At 42.9% G+C, this 18,297-nt stretch overlaps 1 protein-coding gene across 6 annotated transcripts in view; it reads right to left on the bottom strand.

Annotated features, from left to right (window-relative positions):
* Positions 1-488: 488 nt before the first annotated feature.
* Positions 489-18,297, bottom strand: part of CEP350 (centrosomal protein 350) — a 142,453-nt gene continuing 124,644 nt past the window's right edge. For all 6 annotated transcript variants that reach the window (XM_061634242.1, XM_061634241.1, XM_061634240.1 and 3 more), the window contains 6 exons: positions 16,548-16,630; positions 13,389-15,412; positions 9,036-9,437; positions 7,828-7,974; positions 5,657-5,779; positions 489-4,442 (listed from right to left, as the gene is read on the bottom strand). In XM_061634242.1, the coding sequence (XP_061490226.1) occupies positions 4,278-4,442; positions 5,657-5,779; positions 7,828-7,974; positions 9,036-9,437; positions 13,389-15,412; positions 16,548-16,630 (2,944 nt within the window). In that variant the 3' untranslated portion in view covers positions 489-4,277. The remainder of the gene's footprint in view (positions 4,443-5,656; positions 5,780-7,827; positions 7,975-9,035; positions 9,438-13,388; positions 15,413-16,547; positions 16,631-18,297) is intronic.

Raw genomic sequence — 18,297 nt, 5'->3', positions numbered from 1 at the left:
ATCATTCATTCCCACATGGATGAGAAGAGATATATGTCAGTGGTCTTTATGAGCGATAGCAACCCTTCCATCACATCTCTAATCCAACCTCCAGGGTGGCAGCATACCTGGTGAGTCAATGGATCTTCTCTGCATACTTGGGTTTCAATCTCAAGCAGTAGGGAGTCTCCCACCACTACTACTCTTCTCGTTGTGGGGCATGGTTTCATTGCCACTGCTTGATTGAACTTCAGGCTTTTGCTCACTGTCACGTGAGGTCTCTTGTAATTCTTCCCCTGCAGACTGTCCTCTAGTCTCATCCTCAAGTGCCTGTAAGTGGTTTTGTAGTTCCACTGGTGATGGGTGTCTTCTCGCTCTTCTGCTCCCAACTGTCACCCTTTCCCACTGAGCTTCCTCTACTTCTTTAAATGGATGAAAGACACACATACACACAGAATTAGCACTATATTAAAGAAGGTAACAATTTGAATAATTTATAAATCAGTTTATTTACAGTTTTATTTCTTAAAGTACATCTCAAATTAACAAAGATATTTATACTGGTATACACAGGGACTACCCTGGATATTTTACAATTATAATTACAAGAACCTTAACACCCTGTAATTTACTGAGCCGTGGTGCACAGAGGTGTGCGACTGTTAGCTGAAATTGGCCTGGGAACCAGTTTGAAAAAGTTATTTACACACACACACACACACACACACACACAGCTTAGTATCTGCACAATACAGTACACAGGGCAGCAGGGTCTTCTCAAGACGGCTCTGTTAATGTATATAAAAAGGCTCTGCAAAAAATCAAAGAAAAACTCCCATTTACTCCAATGTATTACAGTACAGCTTTTCACTCTCATTTTCTACATTAGATTTCAAATTAGTTCTGCTGAGAGTTTTGCTTACCCATGTTGACCAGTGTTTGTAAATGATACTAAAAAAATCCTATAGTTTACAAAGAAACACTTTGCAAGTGTCAACTGTTTTTGCTGCTGGAACTTAAGCAGTCAATTCTGTTAAGGTAGCAAAAGCGATCTGAAAAAGTCTTCATGGTGCAGTTACTTCAATGGTCTCTGAATGCTGTGCTCCTGAATTTCTTTTATTCAAGTATTGCAAAAATGCTAAGGCCACGTTTTCAAAGATCATCAATAGGTCTCTCCCCACTCCCAAACAGGCCACAGAACGTTAGTGAAGTTGTTTTCTGAAAGGCAGTTAAAGCCTACAGGGCACAATGAATGGAAATTGTGCAAGAGTATAGTTGCATTCTAATACCCATCCATCTAAATGGGACTTGAACAGTATGTTTTAGGGGACTGTCTCTCAAATATGTAGATCAGAGACAATCCTACATAGAGAATTTGTGCCCTTTGTATTTGCATAATCCTGGTCTTCTGTGCATTTTACCTCAATACCTCAGATTAGAATAATGGCAGTACGTTTAAAACTTAATCCATTCTTTCTAGCTGTGCTTTTGATGGTTTCTCTTACTTTTGGGCTCAGAATGGTCAAGTCCCATGTTCTCTAATGCAAATTCTACAACAGTGTCACCTAGATTAATTCTCATGGTATACTCTCCACAAAAACAGCAGCTGCTTAAACCTCCAACTTCCCTGTGCTGCGTTAGCTATCCATCCTGAAAAGGACACTTCTCCACGCTCCTCATTGGACTCTACATTAATGGCCTCTTTGTCATTCATTATACACAGGGTGGTTACTCCTATGTCGGCATGTATGTCAAAAAGTATTCAAAAATGACACGTCTTACTGACAGATAGGAAAGCTTGTGCTTTGGAGCACACACATATCTGGGGGACAAAGGCGTGTGTTAAACAAACACTACACATTTTCACATAGATACAAACACAGGACCTCTCAGGGTGAGGTAGAGGTAATTCTCATGTATTTCATAATGTTTTAGAAACCTTGTGTCTTTGAGTAGAAGATCCTCCAATTTGACTTTTGTTGTCTAAAACCTGCAAGAACAATCTACTGCCTGTAGGAAAAAAAGCTACTATTTTTATGTAAGCAGCTGCTGCTTAGAACTGAAAAGGTTGAACTGGTAGTCAGTGCTGTGTTCACTCACATCAGCAGTTTTACAAAGGAAATCTCCAGGCCTTTTCTACGCCTGGAGAGGCTGAGGCTATTCTCCTACACAACCTATGTTCAAGGCAACAGCTTTAGGATGTACAATGCATCACTATTTATCTTGTTTCTGTTAATCTACTCTGTCTCTAGTTTAGATATGCAGCTATCAGTTTTGTAGGTGATTTTCCCTCTCCACTTGGAAATTACCTTGATTCAAACAATTTATCTAGGAGTTAAAAATTAATGGGTGGCCCAGAAATAGTAACAGAAGACACTGTCAAAAATGGCATCATACTTGTTTAAAAAACCCCAGCAGTTGTTGTTTACAAGTTAAAAAAGCATTAAGACAACTCTTAGGTTCAATATGAAGAGAGACTCAAATCATAGCAGCTTGCTCCATCTTTTTTTTTTATTGGCACCTAGCTCTTACACAGTGAGAGTAAAATGTTAATAAGTAGACATGGTAAGTATTTCCATGTCCTTTTGTTCCTTTAGTTCATGTAGATAAGACTAAATACAGCAAATTTACAAATGAGATGCTGGCAATGCCACATCTGAGAGGGGCATTTTTGCTTGGATGCCAACCAATTCTCTGCTTAGCCTGTAAATGGGAGGAGCTACCTTGGTTGTGTGTCATTGTGCAAAAGGCAAACAAATGTCAAAGATTTCAAAAGCACAGATCACTAAAGGAGTATTAGCAGAGGTATACTTAGTTGGAAGCCCAAGAACTAAATGAAATGAATGGGAAAAGGGTGTAACTCTTCCCATCTACACCTCTTGGTTCACAAACTCTTTGGAGTGCCTCCTGCCATGATTCTGAGAGTTGTCTCCATGCTAAGATATGTTAAGAGATTTTGAATCTGCTTTGATTCAATACATCATGTCAAGTAAACCAGATTGCATATTAAGGCATCAGCATTCAAGCCTTGCTCATCTGTGTTCCTTTGCAGAAACACTGGGGTTGAGGGCGGAAGGAAGGAGGAGCTAGTATGCTGCACGCCATGTTTGACAGTGGCTGTGTCCTACACGAGAAGCACATATGGGAAATCTTGGGAGTGGCAGAGGAGTTTTTAACATCCCATTTCAGATGTTCTCTCTGCAAAATCAACAGCTTCAAACAGTCTGTTGTTCTTCATACTCTTTCTCTACCCCCAGTGGAAAACATACACGTGTATCTTTAGACTCTGATGTTGAATTTTTGCACAAAGGCTAAGCATCTCTATATTTATAGCACATATACAGTGCTAATGCACAAAGACAGTTTATATGGATGTTTCTGGTATTTTAAATCCTATGGTAATGCAATCAGTGTAGCACTAGGCATATTTTTAACATACAAGTTATAAAATAAGTTAAAATAAAGTCGACATGCATACAAAACAAGTCCAGAATCAAGCACTGGGCATCACTCTTTGGTACATTACACTCTAATCCTATGGAGTTCAAGTAAGGACTCTGCCAATACATTACAGTAGGGTGATAAGCACAGGAAGAAGTAAAGGGACCTAACGCCTACATTTGAGCAAGCATTTTTTCCAATTCTCGCATGTCAAGTGTCTGAGAGAATCCTGAGTACCCATTTAGTTAGGAGCAGCTGGTGGTTCACTGAGAAAATATAGCGGAGGAGTAGGAAAATTATACCAGCTTTTCATTCTGCCTAAAGGCAGAAGGAAAAAAGCTTTAGCTGATCACAGAACTCAAGGCCCTTCAGTTTTCCTTGCATTATCAAGTGACACTATCTAAGTCTATATTTCAAGACAAAACGATGGAAATGAATGGAAGAACAGAACAAAACCGTATTGTAAGGAACAGATGTAGGTTTGGGGATGTAGTACAAATTATTAAGACAATTAACAACATTATTATAATTAAAAAGAGACTAGAACAGCAGTTATTAAAATGAAGAACAATGTTTACTAATGACTTAGTTTCCACTGCTGGGTGTCTGGTGCTCTAACCCAGCCATTTACAATACCTGTAATGGACAGTCCCTGTAACAGGGCTGCCACACAAACACAACATCTCACACAGGTGTCAGCTGCTATACTTAGTGCTGAATTGGCAAAAAGCATTTATTGAAAAACATCTAGAACAAATCCAGTGTAATGTCTCCCAAGGCAGCATGGAAAGGGGGAGATGTAAGACCATATTGTACGCCGGTAACAGCATTGCTATGACAAACATATAACTTCAATGTCACATAGGCAGCAGCTTCTCCTGCTTTTCGTTGATCTGGTTAAGAACATCAATCGTCTCTCTAATTAAGGCCTCAAAAATCCCATCTGCCAGTTGCATCTTCACATACAGCTCATCTTCATCATAGTTCACCCACTGAGCTTCTTCCTCATGCAATTCCTGCACCTTAGAATTTAGAGGAGACAAAATCCCTACTATTAAACACACATTTATATAAACATATTAAATAAATATACTCTTTTTAAAGCCTGCAACTGCCTTTGCTTTTTTCTAGGGCAAGCTTCAGGAAATCAAGATGATAAAGTAGCCATTTATATTGTAGCTTAAAATTAAACCTTGAAAATATTGCTATAACCTGCACTTATCAATTACTACACTCACTCCCTACTCTAGGACTTTAGCTCAGTTGTTGTATTACCTCCATTCCACTGAAATGTCTGCCTCGTAAACAGTAAGTGATTTTAAGCCCCATCCATACTGAGCAATACACTGAAATTACAGCATGACAGAGTATATCCATATCCATTTAAGATGAAGTAAAACCCTAAACTCTTCCAACTCCACAAGCAATTCATTCTGCTGTTGCAATTCAAATTAAAGTCCTTGCCAGGCATATTAACACCGGCCATGTTTGTCATGGTTAAGTGTGGGGACACCCTCAACGAGGGTGACAAGCAGTGTGGCTTCCTCCTAACTTTGAAGTTACAGAAATAGCTGAGAATTGTCTCAGCAGCTGCAAGGTGAACTTACCCCTTCCCCAGCTCTAATGTTGAGTGGAAGGCTGGGTGTAGTTTGGCAGCTGGGTGGACAAGGCACTGGGATCTTTTTGGCTATGCAGGGCCAAACAGCAAACCCGCTACCCTTCTGTGTTTGGGAGCAGGAAAGGGTGCCAGCCATTTCCTTTGCGGCTTCGTAGTGATGGGGCTCTGACAACTGCCATCAAGTATCAGCTGAGGTTGGAATATTCGCCAATTCTTTTCATTGCAGGAAAGAGTGGGGTGTGTTTTTTCCCTTCGGCTGCTACTGGGTGAAGCCTTCATCAAGCCAGCATGGAAGGGAGAGGAAGCTGGCAAACACAATTTTTGGCTTGGCTAGCAAGGCCAGCCAAATATGGTAAACCCTGGGTTCTTCCTACTCATGAAGTTTATTACAAAGCAAATTCTGTTTTCAGGAATTAACAGATTCTGTTAAATCCTTAAATAAATTCTAATGAAATGAATGGATTTTAAATGTGCTTAATTTTGGCTGGATCTTTGGCAGAGAAGGATAAATTATTTTTGTTGATAAGTAGATGAACTCTTTTTTATTGATATCTAACCAGAAAAGGTTTCAGTGACTAATTTCTAGATACAAAGTATAATTTTAAAACATGTACTGACCAGTATATGATCCACTCTGTCACGTTTTTTGCGTCCAAATTTCATCATTTTCTGCCAGTCTGTTTTGTTGCTGAGCTCCTTCTTTAAATTTAAGAGTCTTAGCACCTCAGTTGCTATGAAACTCTAGGGGAAGGGAGATAGGAACGAATGCATATGTATTTGAAAGTATTATTTCCTATTCACAGTATCTTCTCTAGAAACAATTCATAGGTGGACGATCTCTAACAAAGAGTTGTGTATTGCTCGATCTGGAATGTACACGGTGGAAGATCTAAACATGTTTCCTTGGTAATTTTCCAGGAAATTCTGAGAACACATTGTTTGTTTATATTGAAACTAAACAAAGTAAAATTCTATTTACTATGAATATTCATCCCAAGAGGTGGCAAGAATACATATGGTAGGTAGCCTCTTTCTCAGAACCAAAATGCAGTAAATTTAATCCAGGAAGTGGTGGGGGGTCTCTCATAATTGTGCTAATTCAGTTACAATAAAATAACTTGATACAGTAGGGCCCTGCTTTTTGGCGTTCCGCTAGCACGGCGGCTTTCAATTAGGGTAAGGCCCCACTCATATGGAGCTTGTTCTGCTTTTACGGCATTTGGGGGACATTGGGCGCCATTTTATTGACGGAGTTCCGCTTTCAGTAGGTTTCACTTTTCGGCAGGTGTCTGGAACGTAACCTGCTGTATGAGTGGGGCCCTACTGTACCTAACTGCAGCAGTAACTACTATAAACTTATCTGTAAACCATAATAGCTCACCAACTTTACTTCCCAGAATATAAGTCAGAGCAGCCACATATGCATAGCAGCGCCTAAGTCTGCAAGAATATGAGGGTAATATGCACTTTATGGGACAGACTTAGGCGCTGATAATTGATGAGACAGACTTTTGACAATATTTTGATAATGCCATCGATTATCAATGTTTTGATTATTGCCATGACCGCAAAGCTTGTAGGTAAACTTTGGGGCAAAACCAGCCAGTATTAATTTACTCTGGTAACAGAAAGACATCTCTGAATGTTAAAGCAATGTCATATCATGCCTGCATCAGAGTTACAGTCCTATATGCCACAGGCATCAGAGTGGAGCAGGTTTCCAAAGCACCTGTGGCTTTACACAAGAGCTTTAGTTAAAGGCAAAACAGCCAAGATTTGTTCAGGTCATTTCCATGGTGGCTGTTCAACAGAAGGGAAGTTAGTCTACTGTTTCTATCTATATCTTCTATCCACAGAAATTCCACAGCTTAATTAGCCCTTGGCTTGTTACTTTTACTTAGTATGGAAATATACTGCCAAGTATTCATCTTAATCCAGATTCAAACTAGCACCTAAGGTTTATAAACAATAAGATTAGTAGGGATCTTTCCACATCAGCTCTATTCCCAGGGCCGGATTAAGCTGAGGGCGGCCCCTAGGCTGATTCTGAGCCACCCGCCGTCCCATCCCATCCCATTCCCCCCGCTTTACCTACCTTTCCGCTTTTTTGTGGCTGCACGCACTGCGCACATCAATCAAGATGGCAGCCAAGGTTTCCCTAAGGGGCTGAAGCCTCTGCTGCCATCTTGGTTGATGGCAGCAATGCGCATGTGTAGCATGCATGTGTGCCATCAACCAAGATGGTAGCAGAGGCTTCAGCCCCTTATGGAAACCTCAGCCACCATCTCGACTGATGGCAAACCGCAAAAAACAGCGGAGAAAAAGGTAAGTGAAGTGGGGGGATGGCAGGCGGTTCGGAAGCTCTTGTCCCGTGATCCGCGGCTCCTGTCCTGCTCCCGTGGATTGCGGGCCCCCAAGAGCTCTGGGGCCCTAGGCTTCAGCCTACTAAGCCTAATGGATAATCCGGCCCTGTCTACTCCCATATCTGATCTACGATAGGTTAAATCAGAAAATAAAACAAGCAACCAAAGGGGAAAAATAAGAAAGGTTGTGATCCTATGGATACTTACTCTGGAGTAAATCCTCAGCCTGTTAGCAAAGTAGAACTGACTTCTAAGTAAAGATGCACAGGATTGGGTTGTAGGACTCCATCAGTTAGTTCTCAGAGACAAACATCAAACCATGTTACCAGTTCTAGATAAATGGCAATCTACTTCTATACATTTTTTGACTTACAGATGAAGTGTGCCCAATGTGCCCCTAAATCAAATTAACAGCTTCATTCCTACCTTGATCTCCTCTAGGTCATTTGGATCTTTTACTCGACGGAAATAACCAGATGTAATCCTGAACGGTTTCATCCATATGGGTTGGTTCAAATTTGGATCTTCTGCAAAGATTTCTTCAAAAATCTCTCTTGTTAAGTCAAATACAGCCTTGGCAAATATAAGGAAGAATATACAGATGGAAAATAAAAATAGTTTCAGTGGTATTTATCTAGGACAATCAACATGCAGTCTGTGGATTACAATTACATCTGCATAATGATTACAGCTATTCTGGTGCTGTGGCTCTCAGTGTGGAAGGTGAGCCTTTCTGATGAGGTATAGTTTCTAGAATTTCTTTCTAATGTCCCCCAATCTACTGTATAACTATGGGTTGGACTAAGGCTGGGGAGACCCGGATTCAAATCTCCTTGGCCATGTAGTTCTCTGGGTGACCTTGGGCCAGTCACTATCTTTCAGCTTAATCTACCTCACAGGTTCTTGTGAAGATAAAATTGAGGTGGAGGAGAACCATGAATGCTGCCTTGAGCTCCTTGAAGGAAAGGTGGGATGTACACACACTATATTTTTGTAAGCCCCTAAGCCATCACACTGCAGTTCACTTGGCCAGAGAGATGGCACTGCAAACTGCAGCATGACCCAGCTGCACTGGGCTCAACGGTGGTGGGGTGGGGGGAAAAGGAAGGGGGGCAGGAGACTGATAAGAGGCCTAGTTGGGGAGGCAGCAGCCTGAGGAGGAGGCTGGGAAGCAGCCTACGTAGGGAGGTGGCAGCAGACAGGGCACCCGGGTGACCAGTAAGCGGCCCATGTGGCACAGTGGTGGCCTAGACTGTGTGGGATTTGATGTAGGGGGGCCATGGCATTTGATAAGGGGGCTGATAAGCAGTCCAGGTGGTGGAGCAGTGGCGTCTGATGAGAATGGAATGGCTCCACAGGCAGCAGCACGGGCATGCAGCGGCACAGGACCAGGTGAGGTGGAAGGACCCATGGCGGCCAATGCCTGGAGGCACTGGGGGGTATTGCGAGGGTGTTGACAGGATGCCTGGAGGGGTTGGTGCATGAAGCATGCAAGGGCAAAGCTCCTAGTTATATATATGTGTATAGGGAGGCCAACAGAGTATAGTCCTCTCTTTTCAAAGGATTGTGGCTTCCTTAGGTACTCTTCACATGGGTCAAAGACCAACAATCCTTAACAGTCACTCTAGCTGTACCTGTTTATAGATTTGTTTGCTAACAGCTTCAATGTCATCATCTTTGGGGGAATCATTGATGTCTCTATGAAGCCTGAAAGCCTGAAGATCATGCCCCAGCTCTTTGCACTTCCATAATTCCTCAGCTGCTGCATGCACTAGGCCCTCCACCTCCTCTGCAGTGTGTGGGACAGCCAGTGGCTCTTCACAGGGCTTGAGAGGCACTTTGGGGGGCTCTATTTTAGGCAATACAGCTGATTCTTCAGCTTGCTTCTGAGGGAGCTTGTGAGAACTCAAGCCAAAGTCTTCATCAAACCAATCTTGGTCATCTCCCAATACACTTAGGAACTCCCGGCTAAGCTCCAGTTCTGCCAGCCTCTTCGCAAGTTCTTCCTGCCCACTGGCACCAAAGACAGGGCTTTCCTGTACAGTGAGAAGAAAGAACAGCAGTAACTCTTCTCTGCAGCATATCATATTTTGATACACAGTGGAATCTGCTAGGCATTAATCCCAGATAAGTCTATAACTATTGAAAGGAATGGGGATTAACTGCTAGACAGACATAGGTTCCAGTTTTTAGATTCCCTTCCATCCTGCAAGGCACAGGTGAGAGATGCCCATCACAAGAAAATTAAGAAATCCAAGATTTTAGCATACATATAACTAGACAGCAACTTGTCTACTCAGAAACAAAAGGTAGAAGCAAAGATAGTTCCTGCTCTAATCCAGGTCTTATTTTATATAAGGAAGAAATGCAGACACTTACAAGGCAATCTAACTGCCCCCTCCCGCAATGAGCCCTGTAGCCAGCCTTCCTGCTTAGATGGGACAACCACATTTCTAGGTGGGGCATTTGAGGGGGAGAGGTGCACAGTGCTAGCTAATCTCTCCCCCCCCACCGGTGGTGAAGATGTGAGGGCCACGCCAGGGGAAGAGAAAGAAAGTGACCTTCCCCCTCACTCCTCCATCTAGACAGTGTATTAACTTACATTAATGAAGTTTAATATGATGAATTATCTCACCCTTTTTTGAGAGATCCCCAGGAGTACGAGACTCAACGCTTGATTTTGCCTATAGCTACAGTCCTGTCACCTGTGGTCTGTGCTTGTGTTCTGATTCTTCATAAACTGAACTAATTTGGTAAGGACAGCGAGCTCCTGATTTTGGCTCTGATGCTGTGTTAGGTATCTCAGTTTTAGATTCCACCTGAAAAATAACATTGTCCATACTACAGGTTCATGGAAGGGCAGAGAGAAAATAAATACTATAGGGTGGTGAGACTCTCTACTTCTAGTCTTGTTCCTGACCTTTAGATTTTGCTTCCTGTTGGACAATCAAGGGAAAACTTTTTAACTGGCTGCTAGATAAAGGATAAACTAAGCAATTGGAAACTAATTGTGGAAAGCAATTGGAATTTTTTTTACTGGTTGCTGGGTTGATTTTTCTGTCCAGAAACCCTGAAAAGGCTGCATGCTGAGGTGCTCATATTGGGAAAATCAGAAACTAGGCCTGAGTTGCAGCCTAGGTGTCCAGCCAGCCATCTAGCTAAATGTAATGTACACAGCAATATTACTATTCCTCCAGGGTTGTTTTCATCCTTTGCCATCATCAAGAAAAAGAAGAAATAGCTACTATGATTGTGGGGATAGTGAATGCTTTAAAAAGAATAAAGGATAGCAATTTTTCCAGATCACTTTATGTCTTTATTTCACCCTTTAGCTATAAGTACCCAATCCTGCTCAACTCGTTATAATCACTGCAGAATAAACAAACTCTTCCTTCTTACTGCAGGCAAACAAACTTGCTGCTTTATGGCTGGCTGGGTAGACAACACAAGTGAAAATGGAAATGAAAAGCAGAGCAAAGGAAAGTCCAAGGGGCGGAGTCTAACTCTAGCCCATAATATAAAGTTCTGATATTTAACTCTTCAAGGCTCACGTTACTGGCTGGTTTTTTCAGGATCAGCTTCTGTTCTTAAAACAAGCTACATCTCCCCCTCTCCCAGCTACAGGCCTGCCTGCAGTCCACCATGCAGGAGGTGGCTTGGATGGAGGGGAAATGCTTCCCCCTTCCAGGAAAAATTGTCTTCTTCTGAATTTGTGACTTGAGAGATATGGCAACCTCCATTTAAAGAATGATAGCTTGTTTAAGGTGTTGGCCTACGACCTGGGAGATCTGGTTTCAAATCCCCACACAGCCATGAAGCTCACTGGGTGACCTTGGGCCAGTCACTGCCTCTCAGCCTCATGAAAACCCTCTTCACAGAGTCGCCATAAGTTGGAATCGACTTGAAGGCAGTACATTTACACTTAGCTTGTTTTATGGATGGAGGGGAGATGTCACTCTGGCCGTGGGGAGCTCTGCCACTGGCAGGAAAGCCCACTAGTGAGAAGCATCTAACGCACCCACCCAAATGGCAAGCAGGTGGAAGCTGCCACCAGTGTTATTCCTGACAATGGTACCCAGCAGAAACTCCAGAACGGGGGCATTTTGAGGGCTGGACTGGGCTAGCAAAAGATCCACTGGATCGTGAGCTGGCTCTGCTGCCATCACATGGGAGCTGGCATAGTGAAGGGGGATTTTTTTCCTGACCCTCTGCCCTGACTGGTGCAAGCAGTGGAGTTGTGAATACAGTGCTCACTGCATCAGTCCATCTAGACCACCACTGCTAGCCAGGGGTTAGCATTGTAGCCTTGCATGCTTCTGCAGGCAAGGGAGTGGAGACCAAGGCTTCTACATACCACATCATAATGGATTTGGGTGAGGAGGGGGCCTGAGTGGGAAAATCTAAGCAAGTAGATTGATCTTTGCTGCAACCTAGGAAGAGTATATCGAGATTGTGGCTGGAAACCCAAACAGTGCTCCACCTCACCTCTAATCTGCAATATTAATAGTGGACTATACTACAGAGTTGTCATAAGCCTCCTCCTGCAAGTCCCAGCAACACAGGGATAATGGACTGTACTTGCATTGGATATGAGAGCAAAATAAATTTTCCACACAGAGCAAGATCAAAAAAGCATCACCTCTGTTTTTGTTTCTGGATTGACATGTTGCAATGTGTTTGTATAAAGAACTGCTTAGGCGCTTAACACAGAGCTCTTAAATCACAGCTACACTAAAATCCTGGATTTCTCAACTGATTTCTATGGGAACCTTCCACTACCGCCATTGGGGAGAAAAAAAAAGAAAACTTCCAACATAAACCCAGAAGCTACCTCTCCAGACAATAGCAACTGCAAATAATTTGTTGGAATAATAGCAGTGTCTGCTCCAGAATTCTCTAGAGAGGTGTCTTGGGCAAAATGTCCTCATTTTGCCATTGCCAAATGTGTTAATTTACTTTCCTTCTCCAACCAGGTCCAATATGCACCATTGCAGAGGACAAGGAACATTGAAGCTGTTACTGTTTCTCCTCGCTCTTGTCACTCCTCACATCCTTGGAGAAGGTAGGGCAGGCTACCTGTGGCACTAGAGTGACATGCAGACCTCAGCCTAATTTCAAAGGCCCGCTGCAAGCAAGTAGTTCAGAACTCCAGCAAAAGTTACATGTCCCCCAGCAGTAGCATGTGGACAAATCAAAACAGTTACTGCTGTGGCAGAATTGGATGCAATTTGAAGTGGCAAATGCACCCACAGAAAAGGGTTATCTATGCAGGAGGGCCCTGCTTTTTGGTGTTCCGCTAATACGGCACCAGTAGGGCAATCAGCTGTAACGCGGGAAGCTTCAGGGCCAAGCGCTGCCAGCTGGAGCACAGCAGCTAGAGCTCCCCGCACTCCAGCTGATTGCGTGCTCCAGCTGATCAGCTCCAGCCACCGTGCTCCAGCTGATAGCGATCAGCTGGAGCACACAATCAGCTGTACTGTACAGCTGATCGTGCCAGAGCAGCAACAGGCTTTGGGCAATGTCCCACTTTCCGTCGATTTTAGCTTTTCGGCAGGGGTCTAGAACGTAACCCGACGTAGGAGTGGGGCCCTACTGTACTCCAAGTGACAGATGATAAACCCAATGGCCAAGAGCTCCCAAAATGGGACTGATTCTAAGAGCCAAAGGAAGAATTCAGACTTTGTTCTTCCAAACAGGTCACCCCCTCTGCTGCATAGCAATTGCTTTTGAAACAATGGCATTCCAAAAAGCAATTTGTGATATGACATGAAGGTCTGCTATTCAAAGTAATTAAGAATTCTACTTCCTTATGAGAGCCTAAGCAGCTTTCCCCACAAAACATGTCATAATTACAGTATCTTACTGGGAAAAATGCAGAAAGTGTTGTTACAAGAGGTAATCCATCAAATTATAGCGAGTTATATTTGATAGCTTGAAGCACTGCCACATAATTAATTTTCAGAATCTTTCTGAGAAACTGTACTTACAGGCCTGGGGCACATGTCTGGTGAAGAAACTTCTTCTCCATCGTCGAGTTCAGAAATCAGAATGCTCTGTAGGTTGTTAGCTGCCAACTGTTTCTCTTGGATAGCACAGAGTTCTTGATTGCTACACTGGATTTTCTCATTCCTGACCTTCTTGATTTGCTGCAGCTGATTGACTGTGTCCTTCACAAAAGCCTGCAGGAGACGGTCAGCCAGTAAGCCAACCTTTTTCTGTTGATCTATCAGTTCTCCCTCCTTTTGGGATGGTACTCTAAGTTGTGCTTCTAAATGGCTTCTTTCTTTTGTCAGCAGGTCGAGGAGTGGAGTGGCAGACTTCTCCAAAACTCCAGGAGAAAGACTATCTGACTGTTCAGTATACTCCTGCCACGAGGGCTGTTGATGCTGCTGCTTCCATTTCTCAGGGAAGATGCTGTCCAAGCTTTCTTCTACTGCAATTGCAGAAGCCTCTCTACGGGCATTAGAAACTGAGGCAGATAAGATGCTGTTGTCATCTACAGAGGACTTTATAGAATCAATAATATTCTGTTCTTGATCAAATTCTTCAACAGCAGTAATAACTGCTGTCACATGGTTTCTTTGGGAGGCTAATGTTATATAATCTTCTGCTGCAGGCGAGCCCTCTAAGGCAGATGCACCTTTTGAAGAATTATTCTGGGGGCATTTCTTACTTCCATTTTTTTCTTCACTCTCCTTTTCTTCAGGACTTTCTTTTACTTTTTGATTCACTTTGTGGTGGTGATCTAGTTTATGTTTGCAGAACGAGTTTTCAGTTGTGGACATGTAATTATCAAAACTTTCCAAAATCCGAGAAATTTTTTGTGGAGGAGCAAAAATACCATGCTTTTCTTTGCAATTAAAATATTGAATGCCATCGTAAGTGCCATTATTGTTTCCTTCAGGCTTCTCCAACTCTACACCAGCCCAAATACCTTTAGCAAAATTTGTCAGGCCCTTGAATCTCAGTGTACCAGGCTGGACGTTACTCACAAGTACTCTGTCACCAATGCTGAAATCTATCAAAATGTTTTCTTCTTCATCTGCTCTGGAACTGGAAGCCTCAAGTGATGAATCAACATGAACTGGTTCCTTATCCACATCACTGAGCTCCTTACTTTTCATAAATTCTGTTGGTGACTTCAGTTCTAATAATCTCTCTGAATGATTACTGCCAGCCACAGACAAAGACTTGTCACTAAGACATTCACTTACTTCATCGATGCTTCCAATACTACTCCTAAGAGTTTTTGTATACCAAGATTTCTCTCCCTGTGACCTACAGTCTTTTTCAAAAGACAATGTGGATGTGTCAAAATCATCCTTGCAATATTCACGAAGAGGTATCGCGTTTTTCGACATCTCTTTTCTTGAGGAAGCCACTTCAAAGTCATTAGAATATGACGGCTCGTTGCAAATGGAAATCTTTTCTGAAACCAAAGAATCTCCTTTCAGCAACTCCTTATTCAATGTACGAGAAGACTTTACTGAAGTGGCACTTTCATCATCGTTATAATTTTCCTCTGGGATTTCCTTTGTTTCCTGAACACATACAAAAGCCAGGTCCATCTGATCATTTTCCAACAGTTCAGCCTCAGGACACGCATCTGTCTTTAGAGAAGCTGGAGGGGAACTCTTTTGTTCTGTATCAAAAGCAGAGGGATCAGAACTTTCAGAAACCTTGTAAACTACTTCTGCCTCAGATTCTTCTAATTTTACAGATTCTATTTCCTCTTGTACCACAGATCTGTTAGTGGAAACAAGAGAATCATAGCTCTTTGCATCTTCGAACTTGTTCTGCGAAACATGGGATGTCTTGCTTATGTCTCCTAAGTCTTTGAAGAGAGCTGATGAGGCCAAACTGTCCAATGAATCACCAGATTCTGCTCTAGATTTCCTTGGGGACTTTAAGAGTGGGGAAGGCATTTGTGAATGTTCCTCTGTCCGAATTTCTGCTTCAATGAATTTTTTGGTGTACGCAGACACAGATTTCTCAGAATGAGAGATAATATCTTGAGGGGGAGAAAATAAAGAACTGAAATATTTATATCATTTTGGATAATATTTGCAATTTAATCTTATTAAAGCAGTTAAGTCAAGAATACCTATTTTCTAATGGAAAACTGTAATCCTTGATAGCTAGGCTAAACAACTATGCAGTCAATTGGGCATTTAATCATTTAAAACAATGTATATCACACCTTTCTTATAAAATAACCCAAGGTGGCTTAATAGCATGTCAGTTAAGGCCACCACCACCACCACAATCAACTCAAAAATACACATGTAAAACCTTTCACAGATATTTTTAAATTTTCAGTGTTTCACTAAAAGGGCAACAGTGATGGACAGAGTGGGGGTGGGAGCAGGAGAGGGGAGAAGTGGAAGTGCATGTCCAAAGTTTTGGAGGTCTGCAACAGTGAAAACTTATTTAGCAATCTAACGGTTGCATCAAGATACATTTTGATTTGTTAATCACTCCATATTTTTCTGGAATATATCCAGGAAGTTGAAGGAAAGATATGGGATAAGAGCAGAGAGAGAGCTCCAGAGGGAAGGGAGGAGGAAAGCCCTGTTCCATTCACAAAAGGGAAATTAGGATCCAGACTATCATATTTTAAGGCAGGGATGCAGAGTATTTTTCAGCCCATGGGTTGTATTTCCTCATGGGCAACATTCTGGAGGCCACATACCAGTGGGTGGGTGGGAACAAAGGCAAAAATGGGTGGAGAATTGGATGTGATTCTCACCTTTATAGAGTCAGCATTATAGTTCAAGAACACATTCCAGCCAGGCAAAAGCACTCCAGGTGTGTAGAGCAGGGTCAGTGAGGTGCATGGCTTGGTGAGAATCAATGTGAACTTAGGAGAGTCTTGTAGGACAGACAGAGAGGCCCAGAGGGCAGCATTTGGCCCTAGGACCCGAGGTTCCCCACTCACGCTTTTTAAGTAGATGCAATACAGATGCACACTGGGATAAGGTAAGTTTTTAAAGATGTTTGGCTTTTAAGATGTTCTTAAAAATGTTTCATTTTTAAGTGTTTTTTAAAATATTTTTAGTGTTTTGTCACTGTTTGCCCCCTTGGGCTCCCTTTGGGGAAAAGGGCAGTAAATAAATAAACAAAACAGAACATCATAACCTACGTACCGATATGCTCTGCAATGGACTCCAAGGACCCTCTAGGACGTTCAGAATCAGGTAGTGATTTCCAACTTTTCGTTGCTTCCGATCTTTAAAAACAAAGAAAAGAAACTGACCTATCCGAAAACACAGCATTCTGTTTAATAGCTCAGAAGGTTTCCTAGTTTCAAACATACATGCCTCTCCTTGTTTCCATTTAGAAAATTTAATTCCAGATTAAGTTCTTTTGACATGAAAGAGACCACAGATATACCACAGATATATTTATTCACACAGAAGATTTAATTGAGGTTTGTCGGCAAACCTTGCACATTTTATCCCTTTATATCAACCTCTGCCAACCTCTCATGCTAGCTACAGTTGATAGGAGTTGTAGTCCAAAACTTCAGGTTTATTTTATGCCCAATATACTTGTTTGTATATTACATAATCTCTGCGGGTAACTTCTGTATTTACTAGGCCGCCGGCTTTGTAATTATAATTTCAGGGGCCTTGGCTGTGATGGATGGGGAGGTTAAGGGACATGCAACCACCAGTAGTCAGATTTTGGACAGAGAGAGATATGGCGATGCGGTCAGGTCAGGTCAGAGGATGCAGGGGTTAACACAACTCTCTCTTTCTAGCCCTTCCTCAATCTGGGGTATCATGGTTGCCATATCAGAAGATGTAATAGGCAGCAAGTGCTACTGACAATTGCAGGCCAGTGAATGGCAAAACATCTGTCATCCAGGACTTTATTCTGAATAACCAGGCCAACATGTTGTACATTGCCAAAGTCTGGTTGTACCTGGCACTGGACTTTCAAAACAGCCGCTGGCAGGGTTGCCCCTTAAGGAGTCCTAAAGGCAAGGGCGCTACCCCCTTCTATTTTTTAAAAAACCAATCTAGAGGACATTGGTAGTGGGGAGGGTGTATGGCACATGTGTAGTTCCTGTGCAGGGTGACAGCCTGTGCAGTTAACTGAACAACAGGAGAAAGTTGCCAGATGCCTTCAGAGTGAGTCTGTGGGCTGGCCCTCCCTGGGTGTGAGATGGGCGGGGGAAAGGTGTGCCCTACATGAAAGATAATGAGTGGGTTTGATTGTTCCCAATTCTCTCAAAGGCATACTGGGATAATTGGTTCAGGTAGGTTTTGTTGGTTGACTCTTGCCAGGTCTATATCAGGTGTTTAGGAGGAGTCTTAGTAAGGAGGAACATGGGAGATGCCAACCGAATTTCAGTGATCATGGGTAGAGGCAGGTATAGCCATAGGGAGGTGGTGAACTACCATAGCAGATGAGGACACAGCTATCCATGCCTTGTTCCTTGCTCCCACTCCTCTCATGGATGGGTTCCTCGTTGCTCATCTGCTGTGTCCACTGGTCTCTGTGTGCTGCTGTTTAATGCCAGATCAGTATACAATAAGATCACACTCATCCATGATATGATCATGGATGAAGGTGCTGATTTGGTGTGCATTACCAAGACCTGGGTGGGTGAGCTCGGAGGAGTTAATCTGACCCAGCTTTGTCCACCTGGATACTCAGTGCAACACCAGCACAGGCTGCAGGGATGGGGGGAGGAGAGAGGAGTTGCTGTGGTCTACAGGAAACCACTCTGTCTAGGAGCTGGCTGTGAGGGCCTGCACCTAGTGTCGGGCCAAGGAGACAGGAAACTAGGGTTGCTGATGGTGTACTGTCTACCCTGCTGCCCGGCAGCTCCTCTGACTGAGCTGGTGTGTGTGGATGTCACCCCACTGTCATGGTCAGACCACTTCC

The sequence above is a fragment of the Rhineura floridana genome, chromosome 6 (assembly GCF_030035675.1).
Source record: "Rhineura floridana isolate rRhiFlo1 chromosome 6, rRhiFlo1.hap2, whole genome shotgun sequence".
Taxonomy (NCBI): domain Eukaryota; kingdom Metazoa; phylum Chordata; class Lepidosauria; order Squamata; family Rhineuridae; genus Rhineura; species Rhineura floridana.
The sequence above is the reverse complement of the archived record's forward strand: the minus strand, read 5'-3'. Positions and strand labels throughout refer to the sequence as shown.